At 46.2% G+C, this 21,367-nt stretch overlaps 3 protein-coding genes across 5 annotated transcripts; 1 reads left to right on the top strand and 2 right to left on the bottom strand.

The window, feature by feature from the left end:
* The first annotated feature begins 262 nt into the window (after positions 1-262).
* Positions 263-9,247, top strand: wdr59 (WD repeat domain 59). 2 transcript variants are annotated; one of them, XM_029144169.3, is made up of 27 exons: positions 263-378; positions 795-844; positions 985-1,120; positions 1,186-1,271; positions 1,559-1,639; positions 1,735-1,772; positions 2,163-2,251; positions 2,341-2,457; positions 2,543-2,620; positions 2,875-3,031; positions 3,156-3,235; positions 3,308-3,431; positions 3,608-3,729; positions 3,958-4,122; positions 4,309-4,404; positions 4,478-4,582; positions 4,687-4,808; positions 4,998-5,151; positions 5,603-5,659; positions 6,769-6,902; positions 6,995-7,076; positions 7,142-7,254; positions 7,405-7,555; positions 7,673-7,754; positions 7,841-7,961; positions 8,055-8,197; positions 8,399-9,247. In XM_029144169.3, the coding sequence occupies exons 1-27, from the start codon at positions 325-327 to the stop codon at positions 8,632-8,634; spliced, it is 2,973 nt and encodes a 990-aa protein (XP_029000002.1). In that variant the 5' UTR covers positions 263-324; the 3' UTR covers positions 8,635-9,247. The 2 variants fall into 2 exon arrangements, with proteins under 2 accessions (XP_029000002.1, XP_029000003.1); XM_029144170.3 differs by lacking the exon at positions 5,603-5,659 and having other exon boundaries at positions 264-378.
* A 63-nt stretch (positions 9,248-9,310) lies between these two features.
* Positions 9,311-12,720, bottom strand: LOC114852085 (WD repeat-containing protein 88-like). Of its 2 annotated transcripts, XR_003785316.3 has the most exons (12): positions 12,586-12,720; positions 12,034-12,144; positions 11,805-11,893; positions 11,453-11,516; positions 11,217-11,355; positions 11,016-11,145; positions 10,677-10,861; positions 10,478-10,560; positions 10,334-10,402; positions 9,942-10,040; positions 9,533-9,746; positions 9,311-9,441 (listed from the first exon to the last, which is right to left on the bottom strand). XR_003785316.3 is itself a non-coding variant. In XM_029144175.3 (11 exons), exons 1-11 carry the CDS (start codon positions 12,664-12,666, stop codon positions 9,621-9,623), a joined length of 1,176 nt encoding a protein of 391 aa, XP_029000008.1. In that variant the 5' UTR covers positions 12,667-12,720; the 3' UTR covers positions 9,396-9,620. The 2 variants fall into 2 exon arrangements, 1 of the variants encoding a protein (XP_029000008.1); XM_029144175.3 differs by having other exon boundaries at positions 9,396-9,746.
* A 581-nt stretch (positions 12,721-13,301) lies between these two features.
* gpatch1 (G patch domain containing 1) lies at positions 13,302-20,566 on the bottom strand. Its single transcript, XM_029145171.3, has 20 exons — positions 20,426-20,566; positions 19,674-19,808; positions 19,492-19,577; positions 18,619-18,779; positions 18,377-18,474; positions 18,042-18,100; positions 17,311-17,559; positions 17,085-17,235; positions 16,869-16,948; positions 16,300-16,516; positions 15,879-16,205; positions 15,554-15,732; positions 15,311-15,438; positions 15,091-15,179; positions 14,766-14,962; positions 14,356-14,644; positions 13,937-14,011; positions 13,697-13,812; positions 13,499-13,617; positions 13,302-13,420 (listed from the first exon to the last, which is right to left on the bottom strand). Exons 1-20 carry the CDS (start codon positions 20,493-20,495, stop codon positions 13,390-13,392), a joined length of 2,856 nt encoding a protein of 951 aa, XP_029001004.1. The 5' UTR covers positions 20,496-20,566; the 3' UTR covers positions 13,302-13,389.
* Between the last annotated feature and the right edge of the window lie 801 nt (positions 20,567-21,367).

Below are 21,367 nucleotides of genomic sequence, written 5' to 3'. Positions count from 1 at the left end.
ATGCACTTCACCGTCCTTTTCTTAACAATCATCAGAACTTGTCTGTTTATAGTTTTTTTATTTAGTTTTTTTAATTCATTCCATAAATAATTGCTCTAATGATTTTATATAAATTATTTATTCAATTACAAATTTGTTTATCTTGTTATCTTTAATTATATATCTGTGACTTTCTATAAGTAACGTTGTCATAAATAAAATAAACAATAAGTACTTCCGTACGTACGTACTTAGTCGTGCTTACGCAATGTGCGTCAGCGAACGCAACGTTATGCCTTATAGAGTCACGTGACGTTTGTTGACAGTCGAGAGAGGAGGAGGAAGATGGCGGCTCGGTGGAGCAGTGAGAATGTGGTGGTGGAGTTTCGGGATGCCCAGGTATTTAGCCCCGGTGTGAATAAAAGGACATAGATACACACAGAGGTTTAAACCGGAATAGTTGTGCATGTTGTTCGAACTTAATGTGGACAATCGAATAATCAGTAACGTTGCAAACTTAATTGAGACGCGTCTGAAGTTACGGGTCTGTCAGTGCAAATGCAGAAGGTTTTGCTTGACTGCATCCGTTTTGTGTTTGGACCGGGTCAAAGATCCTAAACGTTTCTCTCTTTGTTTAACTGACATTTCAAATGATTTTTTGTCAAAACAAATCATACTTTCTGTAAATTAACTCAATTGTGTAATGTATTATTCGTGCCATCTGGAACGTATTGACACAGTGATTATTGTTATCTATGACGTTAAACAGAGTGTGTTAAAGATCCACACGTCTTCATCTGTTCCTTGATTTCCAGGCTACCGCCATGTCAGTGGACTGTCTGGGCTCCCATGCTGTGCTCTCAGGGTGAGTTCAGGTGCCCTGAATGCACCCCAGCCTGACCAAATTCGTAAATGAACCATCAGGGCCTCAGGTCGTTTACTCTGTGACACTTGAGTGGATGCGTCACTTCTCCCCTGCTCAGGTTTTGATCCTTGTCTCTCCAGGCGTCGTTTCCTCTACATGGTGAACCTCGAGGCTCCATCTGAACCTCCTCGGAAAATCAGCCGTCAGAGTAAATGGGACGTGGGAACAGTCCAGTGGAACCCACACAAATCGGAGTCTCACGTCTTCGCCGCATCGGTGAGTTCTGCTATTAACTGGGACAAAAATGTTGATCCTGAACTGACAGAAACACTTGTGTACAGAGTAACCAGCGTGTGGATCTGTATTCATGGAAGCACGGCTGTGGAGAGGTTCACACGTCGCTGCAGGGACACACACGGGTCATCAGGTACCAGCAGCAGTGAAACGGCACAATACCACACAGACATAAACAAAGCAATGCAAACAGCAGTCTCGTCGCAGCCTGTTCCCGGTTAAGGTCTGACCATTAAAAACCTGGACCGGACCTACTCATTTGTACCTTACAATACACATATCTCATGTACACGATTTGACCAAATTTGAGCAAAAGCAGGCTCAGGCTCAAAACTGGGACTCTGGTGTGCACTTGAACTTGTTCTTTGATCTCTGATGGACTTTTACCGTGGACTCACTGTGACATTTTGATGTCTCCAGTGATTTGGACTGGTCCAGTTTTGAACCAGAGTTCCTGGTCACCAGCTCAGTGGACACCTACATCTACATATGGGACACAAGGTCAGAGATGGTATTTCATTTAGTTCCACGTTAACATCTGTAGACCCATCCATCAGCTGAATCAGAAGAATGTGTGTGTCATACATTTTCTACAGGGATACCAGGAAACCGGCTGTGCCGCTGTCCGCTGTCGGTGAGTTTGTTCATCCAGGTTCACCACACTGATGAGACAGCTGTAGCTATCAGTGTACGTTTGTGTCTTTTGATGAAACCATCAACCAGTATTAAAATGTGCACTGGTGCAACATGACATTAATGATGCGTCACTTTCTAGCAGGCCACTTTTATGACGTGATGTCAAACATCATCAGGAAACAGCAAATGCAGCATTAATGCATGGTTGATTATGTGTTTTATTCCTGGTTTTCTTTTAAAACCACTTTCTGGAGGAGGAATAACAAAGAACATTTGGTTGATGCTTGATTCGTGTGTCCTTAAATGCATCACAGATTAAAAATGCAGCCTTGCCAAAGGTTGTATCTGTTACAGTTAAAGTTTCAGCTGTTCTTGCTGTCATTTCTAGCCGGCGCATCGCAGGTGAAGTGGAACAGGAGGAACCCGAACCTGCTGGCGTCCAGTCACGATGGAGATGTCCGAATCTGGGATAAAAGAGTGAGGGTTAAAGCCAGCGGAAAGATTTGAACAGTCAGTGAGTATGTGGCGGTATCAGTGACAGGCGCTCTCTTCCTCCTGATTGGTAGAAGCCCAACACGGCGACCGAGTACGTGGCTGCTCATCTGTCCAAGATCCACGGCCTCGACTGGCATCCAGACAACGAGTTCATCCTTGCCACGTCCAGCCAGGACAACTCAGTGAGGGTGAGACGTCAAACACACACGGCTGAGACGACGTTGGGAACCTTCTGTCCCCCACACCTGTTAACCCGTCTCTCCTTCTGTGCAGTTTTGGGATTATCGGCAGCCCAGGAAGTACCTGAACATCCTGTCCTGTCAGGTGCCGGTGTGGAAGGCCAGGTACACGGTGAGGTTCTATTTAAACAGAAAGATGGCCACAGGAAAAGTCACTGGACCAGTGGATGTAAAGAAGGATGTCACTGGTTGCTCATGTTGCTGCTCTAGTACTTGTTATTGGTCAAAATACACGGGTTTCAGATCCTTAGATTTAGTCTTAAATGGATGAAATGGATAAAGAGACACTTGACCAGGCTTTAGCACACGGCAGCAGAGGGTCTGTAGAATGTAATGGTGAGGCTGTGTTTGATTTGTCGCCCTCAGCCGTTCTCCAACGGTCTGGTCACCGTCATGGTTCCTCAGCTGAGGAGAGAGAACAGTCTGTTGATGTGGAGCACACTCGACCTCAACAGCCCCGTCCACGCCTTCGTTGGACACGACGACGTTGTGCTCGAGTTCCAGTGGAGGCCGCAGAAAGAAGGTGCCTGGCTGCAGAAGCTGCGTCTGTGACAGCTCCCTACCCTGCAGTCATCATCTGATGCTGTTGCCCTTTCTGTGCTCACACGCTGTGTCAGTTCTAACAAATGTTTCCTGTTTGATTCCAGGCTCTAAGGATTACCAGCTGGTCACATGGTCCAGAGACCAGACCTTGAGGATCTGGAGGGTGGATCCTCAGCTGCAGAAGGTCAGTGAGCAGACATCAGGCAAACGCCTTCTCTGATCTGATTGTTCCTGACGATTTGCTGTTGTGGTGCAGCTGTGCGTCAGCGACGTGGTCGAGGATCTGATGGAGGGGATGTCTCTGAGCGTGGAGGCAGAGAGGTCGTTCCAGGAGCCAGATGTTCAGCACAGTGTGGGTCCTGCTGCTGGGAACCTGCAGGGTGAGGGAGACGCAAACACCCAGAGTGAGGCTTCGCTAGCAGTGAAGCCGGGCTCAAAGTGGACCTTCATCCTCGACTTTGTAAACCACACCAAATCCAAGTCCATCAAGTGATGAGCAGTACCAGTACTCTTATGTTAAAAGTTTAGCATGCTGAGTGTTGACCTGTCGTCTCAGATCACAGCGTCTCTGTGAACGTCGCTGCTCGTCAGGACTCGGTGTTGGGTTCTGGTCTCCCTCAGACTCTGCAGCAGGAGTTTTCCTTGGTCAACCTGCAGATCAGGAACGTCAACGTGGAGGTGAGAGTATCACAGCAGCTGCTTCTACTCCTACATGAGTCTTTAAAGCCAGTTTGGATTACTGCAGGACTTTGCGATCTGCCTGAGATTTAGATAGGTCCCCAGTGAACAGATGCTAGTCTGTTCTAGTGCTAGTGAAGTCTCATTTTACCACTTCAGCATTAAGCTAATATATTATTCTACATAATAATATTATTCTACAACGATCGAAGGTTTGTGTTTTTCCAGATGGACGCGGTGAACTGCAGCTGTGTGGTGTCTGCTCACTTCGGCAGCCATCAGGTTCACCTGGTGGTGAAGTTTCCCGCACAGTACCCCAACAATGCTGCCCCCACATTCCAGTTCGTCTCCCCGACCACCATCCCTTCTGACATGAGGATCAAGATACAGAAGGTACCGATGGCTAACTGCTTAAAAATGGGCCAATAGTATTGAACCAATGGTTGAACTGGAGCAGGAGTCTGTGAGGAATGACGTCAGGTTCAGAGTCTAATAATTTTGATGAGTTAAAAGCATGACACTGCTGCAATAACCTGCCTAACAGACAATAAGAAGCTCTGGTTCTCGTCCTCTGTTCAGATCCTGACGGACACATCGCTACAGAAGGTGAAGAGGAACCAGAACTGTCTGGAGCCATGTGTCCGGCAGCTGGTGTCCTGTCTGGAGTCTGACATGGTGAGGAGCCACACACACACACACACACACACACACACACGCAGCTGACTCTGGCCTCAAACGTCTGTCTCAGACCCAGGACGACGGTCCGGCCTCTGGTCCATTCGTTCTCTCTAACCCAGTCACTCCAGGCCTGCAGGCATTCCCCCGCGTCACCAACACATACGGCTCTTACCAGGTAAGCACGGGCCACCTCGAGTAGTGAATGATCATGTTTTACTGTATTCAGCTCTGTGTCATTTTGTGTTTGTTAATTTATTTAATACGTTTTCCTCATCTCAGGACGCCAACATCCCGTTCCCTCGCACCTCAGGTGCTCGGTTCTGCGGCACCGGCTGCCTCGTTTATTTCACTCGGCCAATCACCATGCACCGCTCTGTCCCACCCACCGAGCCCACACCCAGGTAACCACGACTCACACGTCACGACTTCCACATGTTTTCACTCGTATCTGAGCTACTTAAATGACTTCAATGACTCTGCATCCTCAGGTAAATGCCCCTAAATTCAGCTGAAAGCAGAAGAACCTCATTACAGGGTTATTAGTCAGGAATGGACGCTGGTCCCTGATGCTTCCTGGTTTTTGTGTTTAGGTCTCTGTCTGCCTTGTCGGCGTATCACAGTGGCGTGTTGACTCCCATGAAGATGCGTTCAGAGTCTCAGAGCACGCTGCGGCTCTACAGTGGCAGCCCGACTCGGTCCGACAAAGACACCGTCTCCATCTCCTCCTTTTATTACAAAGAACGGGTGAGAAACACGTGATTCTACTATGAATGACCTGAGAGCTTCTTGGAGTTAAAGCTGGATATTAACAAATGGTGTCTACTAGTTGAATGTTGGTGTCTGAATGAACTACAAAGACTGTGAACAAAATCTAGTAATGAAAAGAAGCTTCATTACATGGTCCAGAGACTTTGACCGGAGGATTGGAGACGTGGTTGACTGCAACTTGGTGGGAGCTACAGTATTTAGGCAGCTCTGTCTCCAGTGCTGGACAGAAAACCATGACCACATCCAGTGTGTTAGTGAGTGGGCGGTGGGACACAGAGGCGTTACTCCTGCTGTTGTGCTCTGTCCTCTCTGTCCTCCTGACCGATTTTTGTTTGTTTTTACTTTTTTCTGTGTTGTTTTTCTCTGACCAATCACCTCTCCCCATGATGCTGTGGGCCCTTCCTCCCTCTCACTCTTCTCCAATCAGAAGCTCCCAATCTCTGCCTCCCGCCGCTGGTCTGTCCAAACCCTCCATGATTGGCCGGTACTGAGCTTCTGTCCACGCTTCCATCCTTCTCCTTGTCTTTTCCTTCATCGTGACTCTTCTTTGGGGGTTTTATTCTTCATGCGATTTCACATTAACGTCTTTGCATGATGCTCTGTCCACTAACGCTGAACAGGCAGAACAGACGGTGCAGTTACTGTGGGTGGTGAAGACACAGCGTGAGGGAGACGAGGACATTTAAATGCTTCTTAACAGATTTACAGAAGCACAGCTGCCTTCTGTCTGTCAACGTCTAGTGACAGGAGCTCATACCTTTTACCTTTATTTTCTTCTCCTTAATGTGATCAAACGGTGCATATGGTGAGAAGTGAGCTCCATTATTAACATGCATCAGTAATTATAATCAAATAACCTTAGTAACTGGTGTAAAACAGGAGTAAATTTACTACTTTCAGGGGTTTTATCCTGTATCTGATATGATACTCATTGTAAAAAAACTACTGCATTTCCCGATCAACTCATAGTGTGAATGTGTCCTCGCCTCCTTCAGCTCATGCTTTATGTCAATGTTAGTGTTGCAGCTGTTAAAGATTACATGTCTAAGTTGGAGGTAACCTGGAGAGTCCTGACTCGGAAACAGCTTCGCCATCAGTGTCGTAAAAATGAAAATTCAGAGCATCCCAGGCAAATGGCAAATCTACTAACTAATGCTCATGCGATCTCCCCCGTTGTCTAATGTCTCAACATCCTAATGTTCACTAACATTTAGGAAGCCGGTGTGTTTTCACCTGGTTTTAATTTAATTTGAAGCTATTTTTGAGGTAATTCTGCATTTATGCTACGCTTTAGTTCAGTAACATGAAAGCAATGTGTTCATATTGCAAGAGCTCAGACACAAAGTGACGAGTCCAGAGTCCGCAGACGACACAGCTCATCCTGCAGTGGGTCAAAGGACGCACTCGTCCTCACACCTGGTGAACATCAGCAGAAATAAATGAACCTGGATCAGTCCTCGTCACCTTCAGTCAGAGTCTTGCACTGTGAACTGTCTCAGTCCATTGTGATCCAGACCACTTTTAATCAGGTGGTGCTTTGTCTCCTGTGGACCTGCTGTCTTCCTGCTCCCTCTCTACCCATCTGTCCTTCAGAAATCCCGACGCTTCAAGACCAAGCGAGAGGGGACAGACTACAGCAACCGTCCCATCAAACTGGCTGGGAAAGTCATCATCCAGGAGATCTCCTGTCTGCTGCCTGTCCACAAAGCTCTGGGGGAGAGCTACATGTGAGGACATCCAAAGAGTTCCAATGATGAATCAATAGCCTTCACAACTGTTTAGCAGTAAAACACAACATTCTCGTTTCTGTCCCATTCAGTCTGAACATGAATGACATCCAGGACACGTGTCAGAAGAACGCCGCAGCCGCGCTCGTAGTCGGACGAAGAGACGTGGCAAAGGTCAGGATTTAAAACACGCCATTGGGATTCTTTGCCTGACTCATACTCACCTCCATGCATTACAGGTGTGGGCTCTGGCCTCAGCAGCTGCCAGTCAGGAGCTGAGTCCAGATTCTGACCCGGACACAGAGACTCCTTGGGCCAGACACCCGTTTGGACGCCAGCTGCTGGAGACTCTGTGAGTTAGTTATCAGGCTGATGCTGCTCCACTGAGGCAGCAAAGCTGAATCATGATATGCAGTCTTCCTGTTTATGGTGAAAGCTTTGAACAGACCGAGGAAGCGCTGCTTGTCCAGATTCTGGTATAAAATGTTTGTGTCGTCTTCAGTTTGGATCACTACAGTCACATGAGCGATGTTCAGACTCTGGCCATGCTGTGCAGCGTGTTCAGGCCTCAGGCTTCACTTCCCGACCCGTACCCCCTGTACGGACACCACCCGTCACGCTCCTCCATGTTCCCTCCACATCACTCACGCTACGTAAGTTTGTGGAAAAAGAAACGATAATTGACCAAATGTGGCTGATCCAGGTAATGGTTACATATTCAGTCTAACTAGGGAAGAAAACGAACTAATGTGTGTTGTGTTGTTGCTCAGCCCAGCTACACGTCCGGATCCGTCACCTCAGGCTCCTGCTCCAGCACCTCGGACTCCATCACTACAACCACCTGGAACGCGGGTGAGCTCCAATCAGTCCCGTGCATATGTCTTACCCCGCATTTTGACTTTTCTCCACCTAAACAGGCGATTAAACTGTCATTTCAGGCCGAGACTCGGAGCACGCCAACCCCTGGGGTGAATCCTCTCCAGATGAGTACCGCTACGGAAACCAGGGTTACGCAGATCCACGGGAACGGGAGCGAGAGCAGCACGACATGAACAAGAGGTGATGCAGTGCCCCCTGCTGAGCAGGCAGATGCTTACCAGCTACCGCGTGATGGGAGAAATGGTTTGATCGTCATTCTCTGCTCCCACACAGGCTGCTGGACCCCGCTAACACGGTGCAGTTTGACGAGTTTAAGAAGTGTTATGGTGAAATCCTGTACCGCTGGGGCCTGAGGGAGAAAAGAGCTGACGTGCTGAAGTTTGCTTCCTGCCCTCCTGAACCTCACAAAGGCATCGGTACGTTGTTTCTGAGTGCTGGTTTGTGTGGTTTTTCAACCAGAGATTTGCTGTTGCTGTACCACGAGGGGCCTCTGGGCTGAGAGCTGCTACTGAGCCGCTAAGAGAAGCAATACTGGTTCTCCTGGGTGGAGATGATATTTATATGAATCAGGCTCTCCTTCTAACGCAGCTGATAAAATCTGTGTGTTTTCCCTCCAGAGTTCGGAGTGTACTGCTGCCACTGTCGCAGCCAGGCTCGTGGGACTCAGTGCGCCGTCTGTAAACGTTTGACCTTCCAGTGTGCCATATGCCACGTGGCCGTACGAGGCTCCTCCAACTTCTGCCTAAGCTGCGGCCACGGGGGACACACCAGCCACATGATGGACTGGTTCCGTCGCCAGGACGAGTGTCCAGCAGGCTGTGGCTGCCACTGTTTGCTGCAAAGCACCTTCTGAGACATTGCAGACAAAACCAAAATCACTAGATTCTCCAGCCTCTGTCACATGGGAACCCATTTAACGAGTCAGACTGGATCCAAACCAGATGGCCTGACCTTCTTGTCTCATCTTAAGAAGTCACAGATCCAGGCCAGTGCCTTGGTGGAAAGGACATTAACAAGGACAGACAGAAAAGATCAAGCACTTACAACATCTTAACAAAAGAAGACACGGGTTTATTATACAGCAAAGGAGAAAAACAGTTTCTTTCAGCTTATTTTCAGCAGTGATGGACATCGGACATTTTACAGTTGTGGGTGTCTTTTGTCAAGAGCCAGTGTAACATCTGGACTCATTCATCTCTGGCAGACATGATCATCTCTGTTTCTCAACTTTTCTTCATGAAAAGCTCTAAAAATCTGGTGGTTGATCAGGTTGAACACCTGAAACCTCTGTCCCTGGTGACGTCACAGTCAAAAGGTCAAAGTTCCCATGTTTGCTGACTGGGCCAACATGGGTCTGCCAGCTTATCTCTCCTGTATTTATCATCTCTACACTCACAACTCACTCTGGGATATGGACCCTGAACAGTACGTACTGTATGTCAAATAATAAAAGCAGTGAAATGTCATCGTCTCTATGAACGCTTCGGATTGAATTCTCAGCTACTACTACCAGAAAATAACATTTTAAATATTTAGCAAGTGGTTTTTAATATTTTATACATGCTGACTGATAGAAACATATTTGGGTCCTTGTCGTGTCTTAAATCCAGCAGGCTGCTCGTCTGGCAACGGTGTGGAGAAAAACCTAAAGCAGCTGAAACTACAGTGTTTCAAAGAATAAATAGACATATCACAGTCACTTACAGCAGGGTTTAAACATCAAGGTAGCCAGTAAACATCTTCATCACTACCTCCTGGGACCTCCCACTGTTCAGTGTCCCTGATGTTGAATCCCTACCAGCTGTTAGTATCTGACTGACCCTTGACCTGGACAGGAAACTATACGAGAGGCGGAAGCTGGGGTTGGTATTTGGAAGGAGATTTGAGTCTGCAGAAGACGCACCGGGCCAGCGAGTCAGACGTCAGCAGACTGGACACTGGGAAGGGATCGTCACACTCCTCACACTGCAAACACAAATGCAAGTGATGGGAATAACTCATTATTAGTCCATTTCAACATAGTTTTCTGTCCTGAAAAGCCGTTCATCCTGACCTGATCCAAATTAGAGTTAGAGTAGGTCAAGCTCTGGTAGAAAACCTTCCTGACTCTCGCTCTGTATTAAACATGTGCCCCATATGAAATAGGAAGCGCGCTCTGACCTTGAGGATGTGAACCCCTGATCCTTCAGTCCTCTTCTTCTCCATCACCTCTGGAATCGCTTCCATGTTCTCTATGTCCCATAGTCTGACAGTCCCGTCCTACAGAGGAGGGAAGCAGCCATAAAAGTGCAAGGTTTTACGGGGGTCAGAATGGCAGGCAGCAAGAAATGAGCCGGGGGAACATCAAGACAAGAGGCAAGAAGCCTCTAACTGTTAATAAAAACACTACATTGTGAAAGAACCACGAGACCAGGTGTGTTCCTGCCGTCAGATTTAAGATGAGCTCATATTTCCATAAAATGTTGAAATGTCTGTTTCAGCATCTGATATGTTCTTCATCACCGAAGTATATTTTAGGGCACAGCATGTTCATTTAACAGGAACACTGGCACCTTAGAGGCGGAGGCCACCAACTTCCTGTCAGCGCTGACTGACACGTCTGTCACCCAGTCACTGTGGCCCTGCAACAACAAAAAAAAAACACAAGCTGAGTGTCCACAAACCACACAACACAAATGCACTGCGAGTTGACTCACCTTCAGGGTCAGAACCTGACACAGCGAGGACACATCCCAGAGAGCAACCGTCCTGTCATAAGAGCCAGACACCAGCAGGCTGGCTGCAGACGCACACCAACACAGAGGTCATGAGCTTGTTCTACCAGCATATATTCACATTCCTGCAGTTCTCCTGTTTTTTCAGCACACATCTGAAGTAGTGATCGGTTATTTTCACCATCAGCAGAGAAGCTGCAGGAGCTCACGCTGCCTGCATGGCCTCTCTGCAGCTTGGTCCCACCGTGAGATCGAAACCCTCCCGCCTGCAGATCCCACAGTTTCAGTGATTTATCCCATGATGCCGTGCTCAGGAAATGTCCGTTCCCTGTGAAGCAGCAGTCGGACACCACGTTGTCGTGGTTACTAGAGAGAGAGCAAGGACATTTTAGGAGCTGGACCCAAACTATTGACTTATAACTGATGAATGATGATATTTCATTGTAATGAGTTACTAAACTACAAAGTCAGCTAAAACAGTGGAAAAAAAACAAATCAACAAAGCTTTTTGTGTTTGTACCTGTTGATGGATACAGTGGTTTTCTGGGCCAAAAGGTCCCACAGAATAATTCTGCGGTCTGACGACACTGTGGCCACTCGCTGGCTCTGAGGGTCGAACCGGCAGCGTGTGATGGTGGAGCGGTGATGCTCTGGGAAACAAAGCATGCACCCTCAGTAACGGTCCACTCAGCACTGGCCCAGACTGCTCTGATGCTCATACCGCTCAGTTGGTGCTGAGTCTGTCCGGTGGCTGCGTCACTGATGTAAACAACGCTCTGTGGCTCTGCTGCACAAACAAGCCACCGGCCGTCGGACGAGGCGTGGCAGGAGGTCAGCAGGCCGGCGCGTTTCCACTGCCACTGTGCAACCACACGCTCCAGATAATTCACTGCTACCAGACATTTCATACTGCCTCAAAGAACGACCATGTTTAAACCAGCAGAGGTCCTGCAGTACCAGAATCTGTCCGGTCTCCAGGTCCCAGGCTGCAATCTTCTTATCCCAGGACACAGTGATGATCCTGTCACAGAGTCCAGTTCTAATTACTGTCATGAAGACAGAGGAGCTTGACAGGTTGTGAACACGGTAGGAAAGGTTTCTGCATAAATATGACTGTGAATGTGAAACTGCATTAGAAATGTGTGTCGATTCAGTTAATTTGTGTAGGTCCAAGTCTTTGACCTACACAAATCCTGACTGACAAATAACCAGTTCAGACTCACAAACTCGCCAGCGTCACAAAACTAAACTAGATAAAGCTGAGGAGCAGTGACGTCATCCTTGTGCGTAGTGAGGGTTCGTCACTCGCCTGCTGCTGTTTGGGATCACAGCGCAATCACTGATGGCCCGTTTGTGGAGCCCGTCCAACACCCTGAGAGGTCTGCAGCTCTGAACATCCTGCACAGACATGAACATGACACAGAACTTGTCGGATGGTACCGAACCCGCTGTGAACTTATACAGCGTCAAACCTTTCAGCGCCTCTTAATTTTGCGTTAACGCTGTTTTTGCGCATTGTGCGCCGCAGATGACGTTACCCAGAGGATGGCGCTGCGGTCCGACGAGCAGCTGACGAGGCACCGGTCGCCGAGGCAGAACCGAGCGGCAGTGACGGAGTCCGTGTGAGCCCGCAGCACCTTCACGGGAACCTGCAGACAGAGCCGAGGACTGGACCTCACATACACGACACTATTCACGACTATAGAACCTAGAGCCGTAGCGGAAAACAGCTGGTGCAAATACTGGAGCAAGCGCATGCACTTCTGGCGGTGTGTGGGTTGTCATTAGTTGAAGTTAGTGTTAAAGTTAATAGCTCGTCTACACACTACGTCATAGGCTACTACGTCAGAGTTTGCAACACAAAAAGCAGCGCACCGGTGAACACTGTTAAAATCGGCTTTTATTTTCAGTCATAGTTACTATTACTTAACTGGTCGTAGACTATGAAGAACCAACTAGAACCGTGAAACAACAGTTTTCTGCTCATTCTAAGAGTTTTCCCCCTCATTAAACTGTGACAAGGCTGGGAGTGTTTTATTACATTACTCTGACCGCCAGGCTAACGCTAACACCGGGTTAAGGACTTTTACCCGAGACTCCAGACTCCGCTCTGCTTCATCGTCTTCTTCTTCTTCTACAGATAAAGGGTTCACACAATTATTCGTTGCCATAGACACAACGTCCGGTACAGATAAGTAAAGTTTGCTAGGCGGCGAACGCTTCAGGCTTGAGTCAGCGCGGTCACCATAGCAACAGCTGCTTCACAGGACACAGGATCAGGAGTCCTTCACGCTCTTGATGTCACAGGCTCTACCTCGTCTGAGGGGAGTTTTTTTGTTAAAATGTACAAATTGTGTCAACTTATAAACAGTCTTCTCCCCCTTCCCCCTAACCAGTCAATGCCGATGGTCGCTCCATGACCCCGGTTCTGTCTAAAAAAACTAAATGCTGCTAAAAACAATTCTGAACATTAAATATTAATACCTAAACATTAATATAGAAAATGAAGCAGGTTTCCTAGACCTCAGCTTTCAGTCACGACTATTGTTGTTTACACCTCTAATTCCCAGATTCGGATTTTTTGCACAGTAAAACAGTGGTCTGGAAAGTGTGGCACTAGAGATGACACTATGGATCTAGATGTGTTGATCTGCTGATATTCTGCACTGCTCAGTCTGTGACGTGAGGGAGGCAGGTCGTATGAGAGAGAAATGTGATGCGTTATTGAAAGCAGCTGTTTGTGCATCAAGTTTTTACATAAACTACAAAATGTGGTCAAAGTTAAAATCATCATGAACAACCACCAAATGCTTAACACTTTATTACTTTCAACAAAAGACAAGTAAAGTAAGTTGGGGAAGGTGCTCCTGGTTTGGTTGTCCTCACAGGAGTCATCAGCTCTGATGGGACCGGACTTTCTTCAGTCTGGAGGGAAAGCACAGGTTTTAAATGTGAGCAGCCGCTATATATGACTGCTGTTTCATAAACACTTTGCGACCTGACCTGCTGAGCAGATCATCGGTGGACACCCATTCTTCTTCGCTGTCCTCAGAGCTGCAGTCTGACGCCTCCTTCTTAGACTTTGGCTGCTTCCCTTTGTGTTTGTGTTTCTTATGCTTTTTCTGCAGAACCAGAATAATGTATCAGAGACCTGATAACTCTAACTTCAGTCAGTGTGTGTGGTTTCCCTTTTTTCCCCACCTTTTTGTCTTTCTTGTGTTTGTGTTGTTTCTTGTTCTTGTGTTTCTTGTCTTTATGCCTCTTCTGGTCTTTTTCCTTTTCATCAGCGGAACAGCGAGAGGTGAACTCTCTTTTGCCTGAACACAACACAACATGAGGCTAGACCACATACATGTAGAGGCACCACTGCGCAGAGAACGCTATTAGAGTTGTTTCATACATTCAGTTGGAACTGAATTTCTCTTTAAGTTTGTGACTCACTGAAAGCCGCTGAAGGAGGAGGCAGCTTTGGACCAAACTCCATTTCCTGTGTCAAGGTTTGAGATGAAATCACAGCTTTTACACAAACAGAGCAGAAAAGGTCCAAGTTAGTAACATCACACAGCATTTTGTCTCACGTGCCGATTCCAGGACCAGCAGTGAACTTTCAGGTTCAGACATACTATCAAGAATTAAAAAAAACATGGCAGTGACCTTAGAGTCCTATTTTGAAATCTGAGACAGAAGAATCAGAACGATATTCTGAACGATAATATGAACAGCTCCAGCCTGCTTTAATGCAGGCCGTGCAGGAGCTGTGAAGCGCCGGACCAGTTTCTGTGCACACATGGTGCATGTGGGTAGAATACAAATGCAGTCACGGATCAAGCATTAGTTAATACAAGTGTATGAAGAATCACCTTTAGGCTGAGTGGATGTGGTGGATGTGGTGGAGGTGTTGGTGGTGGTGGAGGAGGTGGTGATGTTGAACAGATTCACAGGTTGACTGTCGACTTTTCTCTCATCCTCCTTTGTGCTGGTTTCGTTTTCCTCATCCTCACCGTCTTCCTCTGATGAGGATGAGGACTTCTCATCAGAGGAGCTGGCAAAGATGGCTTTAAACAGATCCATGGAAGGCCTGCTCTCATCCTCCTCCTCTTCTTCTCCTTCTGTCTTCGTGACTGAGCTCTCCTGATCCATTGGCTTTGTCTGGATGAAGACAACTGAGGTGAATTTGAGTTACAACATTGATCTAAAAACTCACCTACAGGTCAGAGGATGAACCATTTACAACAAAAGGCTTCAGTGGCTTCTGCTGGACACTATATACCTCCGTCTTCTCGGCTGAGGTTTGAACGGGGGCAGGTAATGCAGGAAGCGCTGGTGCAGACGTTTGATCCAGTTTGGTTTCAGATGTTTGTGCAGTGTTGTGCAGCTCACTCTCAGAGTCACCGTGCTTCTTCTCATTTTTACGATCTGAAACATCCCACCTAGACTTCTTGCTGGACTCTGAAGGTTTTGGCGGAGCTGAAGATGAAGGTAGGCAAAGTTAAATATTTATGAGAGGAAAATGAATATGTTGACGATGGTTAAGATGAGTACAGCCAGTTCACAGAGTGTGTGTGGAGCGACTTGATAACCTGTGAGGAAAGTACCTGTCATCTCTCTGCTCTCAGTCACAGTAAGAAAGTTGAAGACTGAAAACTTGTCTCTCTTCACTTTGGGCAGACCCACAAAACCTGACCTGAAACACCAATCACTGAGATGTCAGTTACAGATAAAGCAAAACTTCTGAACTCCTCAACACTGAATACACGTCTAGTTAATTGTAGACATGGGTCACATCATCGGTCTGATCGGCAGAGTGGGAGGTACCCGGGGTAGGGATCGGGGACGTTGAACCTCTTGCAGAGCAGTTTGTCAGGATGCCACTCAAACGTTTCTCTGGTCATTTTTCCAAACATCTTCATCTTGATAGCAGCTTGTTTGTCATCCAAGTCGCCCTAAAAGCAAATCAGCCACAAAAAGCAACATACATAAATATCTGTGTGAATTCACCTTTAGAATCACTTCCCCTTACGTTTGCCCAGAGGTACTCTTGGAGGAAACCTTTCCTACCTCCTGGTCCCGTGCGACCTCCACAGTGTCATCGTCCTCCTGTTGCTTGGCTCTGGTGAAACGGGAGGAGAGGGAGGAGGAGGTGGGTCTGTACAGGATGGAAGCTCGGACAAACTCATCCCTTTCTCTGCTACGCTCCCACTCCGTCATCCCTGAGTCCAGACTCTGTTCCAGGGCATCTGACAGAGTTACAGCAGAGTTGCCTAATTGATTACTAAATTCCATTTATTCTAACAAATTACTATAGTGTGTCAAGAAGAAGAAGAATAACAATTAACTAAAACGTTCTAGTTTTGGCTTCAACCTGGGAACCAGAGCATCCTACCTTTTTGTCCCTGCTGGAGGCAGGTCAGGTAGAGCTCATAGCGGGCCTGTTTGCTTGGGTTCTTCTCAAATGGCTTGAAGGTGTGAGTCGAGGTCTGCACACCTTTCCAGGCTACCAGAGCCTCCTGCTGCTGCTGGAGGCTGTGCGAGGCAGCACTGCTCTGGGACAACACCCCTGTTGAAGTCCCTGCCATTGACCCAGCTGACTGTGGGGCCTCAGTGGACTTCAGGGTGGGGGTTTTAGTGGAGGGTGGGTTACAGGAGTTGCGGAGGTTGAGCAGACGCTCTCTGTCCTCTGGCCTGAGTAGCTCCATGACTGAGCTGGGACCTGTATGAAATCAGGTTGGTCAAAGTAAAAAAAAGTCAAAGTATGAAGCATTTGTCCTAGTATTTCAGTTAATCGGTTGCTGCTTATTTCTGACCTTGTAGACCATCCTCTCCCAGCAGTGTCCTTCTCTGGCCAGAGTCCAGCTGATGACGTCCTACCTGCTGGGACTCTTCTTTAACCATGTGTCCCCTGGAGGTCCTCAGAGCCTCAGCTAGAGCAGGGCTGACCCCAGAGAGAGTCAAAACCTCCACTGATGGTCTGAAATGATGGACCGGTCTATAATTCCTGGGCAGAGAGGGAGGAGGGAAGATCTACACACAAGATACAGAAGAGTAAGTCAAGAGTTTTTCCACACAGATGAGAACCTGTCTACCTTAACATGTGTTTTGCAAAGAAGGTGAAACAGTGAATCAACTGGTTAAGTATAACAACAACAGGAACAGCAACAACAACAACAACACATGGTGTCTTCTCCATACTTCAGTGCAGTGTTATGGCTAATTGGTTAAAATGGAACCAAGGGTATCTAGAATGATGAAAAAAATGAATCCCAATAAAGACTCCCCCTTCCCAGCTTCCCATGCAGCCTCAGGCCTTTTTAGGCAGACAGCGGGATGAATAGAGCCTATAGTGACAGACAACCTCATGTTCCTGACTGCTTACAGTTTTCTCCTCAGCTGTTTTCTGGGCCAGAGTGAATCCCTCCAGGATTTTTCCAAGGTATGAGGCATCTTTGCTTTTGTCTGTGAACAAGAAAAGCACTTGACCTTACATTTGTTGAAGTCAGAGTTTGTGAGCAACGTTTGACATATCAGCAATAAAACAACTAATTGGGTTAAGTTAACCCACAATGATCCAGCATTCTCCAGGCAGTTTTACCTCTTTTCTTGGTGTACTGCTGCGGAGCCGTCCAGCCATACAGCCCATCTCCAGGCTCCTCTCCTCCCAGCACCGTATCGTATCTGGACATGGAGTCTCTGTGGTACACCTCTTCGTCATCGTCATCCTCCAGAGCCCCTACCCCAAATGCCTGCAGGTCAATAGTTAGAAGCAACATGAGAATGAGGACATTTAACATCTACTGTATCAGAGAAAAACACCCCACCTGTCCGGTCACTCCTGCTCTGCGCGATCCTTTCTGTGTGCCTCCAAATAGCCGAGTCCTCGTCTCAGACTCTGGTCTAAACAGGTCAATGTGTTCAGCTGCTTCTCGGCCCAGAAGCGCAAGACCTGGGTCCAGACCACGGTATCCCAGGCCTTGAACCCCCAGTCTGGGGCTGAAGTCCACAGGAGTCACATCCTTGGGTGCAAATGTGACATTCTCTGGAGCAAACTCCTCATTGTCATCATTTTCCTGACCAGCAGACACACAAGTGTGGAAATGATTGATTTTAATTAACTGTTTGATAGTTTAAATGCTAGACAGGAAAACAGGACTTTAGTGTAAAACAGGCTACATTTATGTTACATATCAGGCCCTGAACCTTTTAGTTTTTAATCTGACTACAACACACCCCTGAAATTAACTAGCTCCTTTTTTAACCTTGTCTCTTTAGTCAGCCACAGACTCTGTAGACTCTGGGCAAATGTTGCATAATGTAATAGCTTCATCAGTGAGGCAGCTGTTCAACAGCCATAGTGTTCAAAGGCCAACACTATGTCACCATCCAAGAAACTCTGAAGGGTTTCTCACAAATAACATATTAAATAAGCCGTAAATGTGTTCTGCAGTGACAGCTGTTTCTATTCTGTTTTTTATTGATGCAGTGTGGCTCACAGTTAGACTGGTGCCATCTACTGCAGTTGAGTGTTTGTGTTTGCACTAAGTATTGTCACCTCAGATTCTTCTGAACCCTCAGGAGGCAGAGAACAGCCGTGAACTTTGGATCCACCATCTTTAATAAGGAAAAAAGAAAATGATAAAAAGTTTTCAGAAACTGTTTCAAGAAAGTAAGAATCTGTCTTTTACAACAGATAACCTTTACAACAGGAAAGAGGGCAAACATTGTTAAAACTGCCCTCAATTACTACTTTTGCACTCAAAATGTAGCAGTCAGTGCTTGTAGCCAGGTGTAGTTAATTGCACATGACATTCATCACGTCAGTCAGGGCAGGTTGATGATACTCAGTAAACACATCTGCGGTGGAGTATGATGTGACTTTGTACATACCATTCTTCAGCCTGCGAGCTTTCCTCTTCACACGAGGCCCAACGCCCTGCCCTTCCCTCCAGCCCATCCTCCTCAGCAGCTCCACACCAATGGACAACCTGATAAACCAAACAAACACACATAAAAGAAAACTCACTCTAAACTGCACCAGCCTCTAACATTAACAACACGTCTGAATATGGCAGTAGCCCAAGTTTTAAGGACATTAGTAATGATGCTGGTGTGCCACAGTAAGCGAGTACCTGGCAGGCGTGATCAGATCCTCCAGCAGTGTGTCTCCTGGGATAATCGCAGCCTGTGCATTGATCTCTCTTGCCTTCTCTCTGAATTGGTCCCTGCGGCTGGATGAGAACTCCTGACTGGTTGTGATCTCTCTGGGGGCGATGCCATGCTCGCCAAAGTCCTGACACACAGGGTACACTTATGTATTAAAGTTTTTCTCGATTGCTTTAACACGTTTGTTTGAACTACGCTTCACAACAGTAAACACAAACTCACCAAATTCTCCAAACACCTAAACTCTAAACCAATTTTCAGGTCAAAATAAACCTCTCCATTTCATGGAGAGCAAAACCATTCAATTTGGCTCCAAACCAAACTTTGCTCTCAAACAATACACACAAGGCCTCAAACATACAAACACTGCAACACAATCTAACACTAGTGTTAAAAACTTAAATCCAATTCAATTTTACCAAAACTAGCAACTCTGTCAGTCTCGCCCCTCTATAAATCTTGTCACCCAAAAAACACACAGTATACGTTGGCACTTTTTTTTATTCCCCTAGCTACTACAAAGCACAACTGTTATTGTACCTCAGCAGGTTCACTAGATTTGACTCATAAGTCAAAGCAGGGAACAGTGTTTATAGTTCAGAAAATTGGTGTGCTGCTTTAAAAAATATGGTTTGGTGCCAAAATCGACAAAAAAGGTAAGACTCCCCTACCACCTCTAACAACTCTTCAGTTTGAGTGTTTTTTAGAGATAGTATCACACAAGCTGCAGTTCACAATCTAGTTTTGTAAAACCCCTAACTATAACAGGACTTGCATATTCATTTATTTAACTCATTCATTTCACGAGGCATGTTTGAGTTTGTTTTATCTCTCAGTACCTCTTCATCCATAAAGTCTTCGGGTCTAGCATTCTGTTTTTCAGCTTTCTGTTGCCGGGACGACACAAAGGTTGATGGAGTCCAACCTAAAAAACATAGGCATAGAATCCAAACCATGACTGTGCCAGGTTCTTGTCAGCAGGTGACACAGGTGAGTGGGTTTGTCATGCAGCATCATTTACCTTCTTTTGAGCCAACAGTGTTGAAGTAACCTGCTGAAAATCCTCCGGTGAAGGCACCGTGAAACCTTTGATATCGTCCCTTCTCATCTTTGACCGTCTGCTCGTGGAGCGGGACAGGCTTTTTTAGGGGCTCGTCTGCAACACCCACATGATACACAAATACATACTACTTAATTTAAACTACTGTGATTTTTAGAAAATCATCAATTCATCTCAAGCCATTCATTAGATGTTTACTGGAAACGTTCACTTCACTTTTTACTAACCAGAAGATTGACATCAACAATTACTCATTCCATCACATCATGTCATTTTAATATTTAGCTGCAGAACGACCTCACACGTTACTAAAGTTTAGATGAAAACATAGCCTTCATCTGACAGAGACGAAGAGTCCTAATACTGCTGCTATTGTTGACGTTTCAGGTTGTGCTCTTGTGCTCTGGTAAATTTCCCTGTACGTCATCTGAGTAACGTTGCCTAAAAAACACTAACACACTTTTAGAATGGTGAGCATTAGAAAATGTCAGAAAAATTATTAATGTTTTGTTTTGTTATTTTTAATAATACAATACTTTTTAAACTCTATGCACCAAAGACCAGGGCGCCTGGCTAACACCTCTGACCTAATCGTTAGCTTAGCATCCAGAGAGCACTAGAGCTGCCAAGCTCGACTCTTCCTACATTACACAGTCAATCTAAACTTAAGTGCAAACTACCCGAGTAGTATAGTTAGTTTAATTTAACAGCACCTTCTTCCAGAGGCTCCAGAGGAGTCCCGTAACTCACAAAGTCCTCGTCGTTATCACTGTCCGACGCCATGTTTTTACTACAAGTACGGCATGCGCAGAAGGACAAAGTGTGAATGGGAAAGCGGAGCGGCACAGCGACATCTCGCGGGAAAACACAGCATCTCAGCAGTCTCATCTGTCAAAGGTTAAACCACCATAGACCATCACAGACCGTCATAGACCATCATGGATAATCATGGGCTATTACAAACCACCATGAAGATAAAGATAGAGAGTCTTTAAAAAGACAACAATATATATAATAAAATATACACATACTGTACATCAATACAATACAATACAATACAATGATAGAGGTTGAAGGTGCAACTGTGCATTGAAAGCTAAGTGATATTTTAGCTGTATTGCCTTGATTTCTTTACAGCTGAGCACGTGTTATAAATGCATAGCTAAAATCTACAAACAGATCGTAACAGACCAGCATAGACCATCACAGACTACTATACACCATCATGGACTGTCATAGCATTAAGCTGATTGCAGAGGACTAGATGTGTAGACTCACATATATCTGTTAGTTAAGTTAATCTCTACCTTACTAACTGTGACATCTATTTTCTATAACTCTCAACCTTTAGTGGTTTTGAACTTTGTCCTCCACTTTTGCATATGATGAACATCATGTAATTGACCCAGTTAGTTATATTTTTGAGCTAAATCCATCAGCTCTACTGCTATAAAGACACAATTCCTCAGCACAGCTTTAGTCAAATCTCAGGAGCCTGAGGACACGCAGGGGTCGCCGGGGTCGAGCATGTCAACTCTGCAGATAATAATATCCATAGATTTCATGGATCTCAGGGAACTGTGTGATATTCTCTGAGGAGCTGAAGCTTCGTCCAAAGCTCACAACAGTTTGTCATTTGTTTTCTTTCAGCCTGA

The sequence above is a fragment of the Betta splendens genome, chromosome 3 (genome assembly GCF_900634795.4).
Source record: "Betta splendens chromosome 3, fBetSpl5.4, whole genome shotgun sequence".
Lineage (NCBI taxonomy): Eukaryota > Metazoa > Chordata > Actinopteri > Anabantiformes > Osphronemidae > Betta > Betta splendens.
The sequence above is the reverse complement of the archived record's forward strand: the minus strand, read 5'-3'. Positions and strand labels throughout refer to the sequence as shown.

Bases quoted from the DNA above. Each gene is read 5' to 3' on its own strand.
- wdr59 (XM_029144169.3), top strand. From the start codon at position 325: ATGGCGGCTCGGTGGAGCAGTGAGAATGTGGTGGTGGAGTTTCGGGAT. The intron at 3,730-3,957 runs GTGAGAGTATCA...GTGTTTTTCCAG, and splicing joins TCAGGAACGTCAACGTGGAG to ATGGACGCGGTGAACTGCAG. The intron at 7,556-7,672 runs GTAAGTTTGTGG...GTTGTTGCTCAG, and splicing joins CTCCACATCACTCACGCTAC to CCCAGCTACACGTCCGGATC.
- LOC114852085 (XM_029144175.3), bottom strand. From the start codon at position 12,666: ATGGCAACGAATAATTGTGTGAACCCTTTATCTGTAGAAGAAGAAGAA. The intron at 12,145-12,585 runs GTAAAAGTCCTT...CTCTGTCTGCAG, and splicing joins AGCGGAGTCTGGAGTCTCGG to GTTCCCGTGAAGGTGCTGCG. The intron at 10,403-10,477 runs GTGAGTCAACTC...TTGTTGTTGCAG, and splicing joins GTCAGGTTCTGACCCTGAAG to GGCCACAGTGACTGGGTGAC.
- gpatch1 (XM_029145171.3), bottom strand. From the start codon at position 20,495: ATGGCGTCGGACAGTGATAACGACGAGGACTTTGTGAGTTACGGGACT. The intron at 19,578-19,673 runs GTAAATGATGCT...TATGTTTTTTAG, and splicing joins CACTGTTGGCTCAAAAGAAG to GTTGGACTCCATCAACCTTT. The intron at 18,780-19,491 runs GTACTGAGAGAT...CCTGTGTGTCAG, and splicing joins AAGACTTTATGGATGAAGAG to GACTTTGGCGAGCATGGCAT.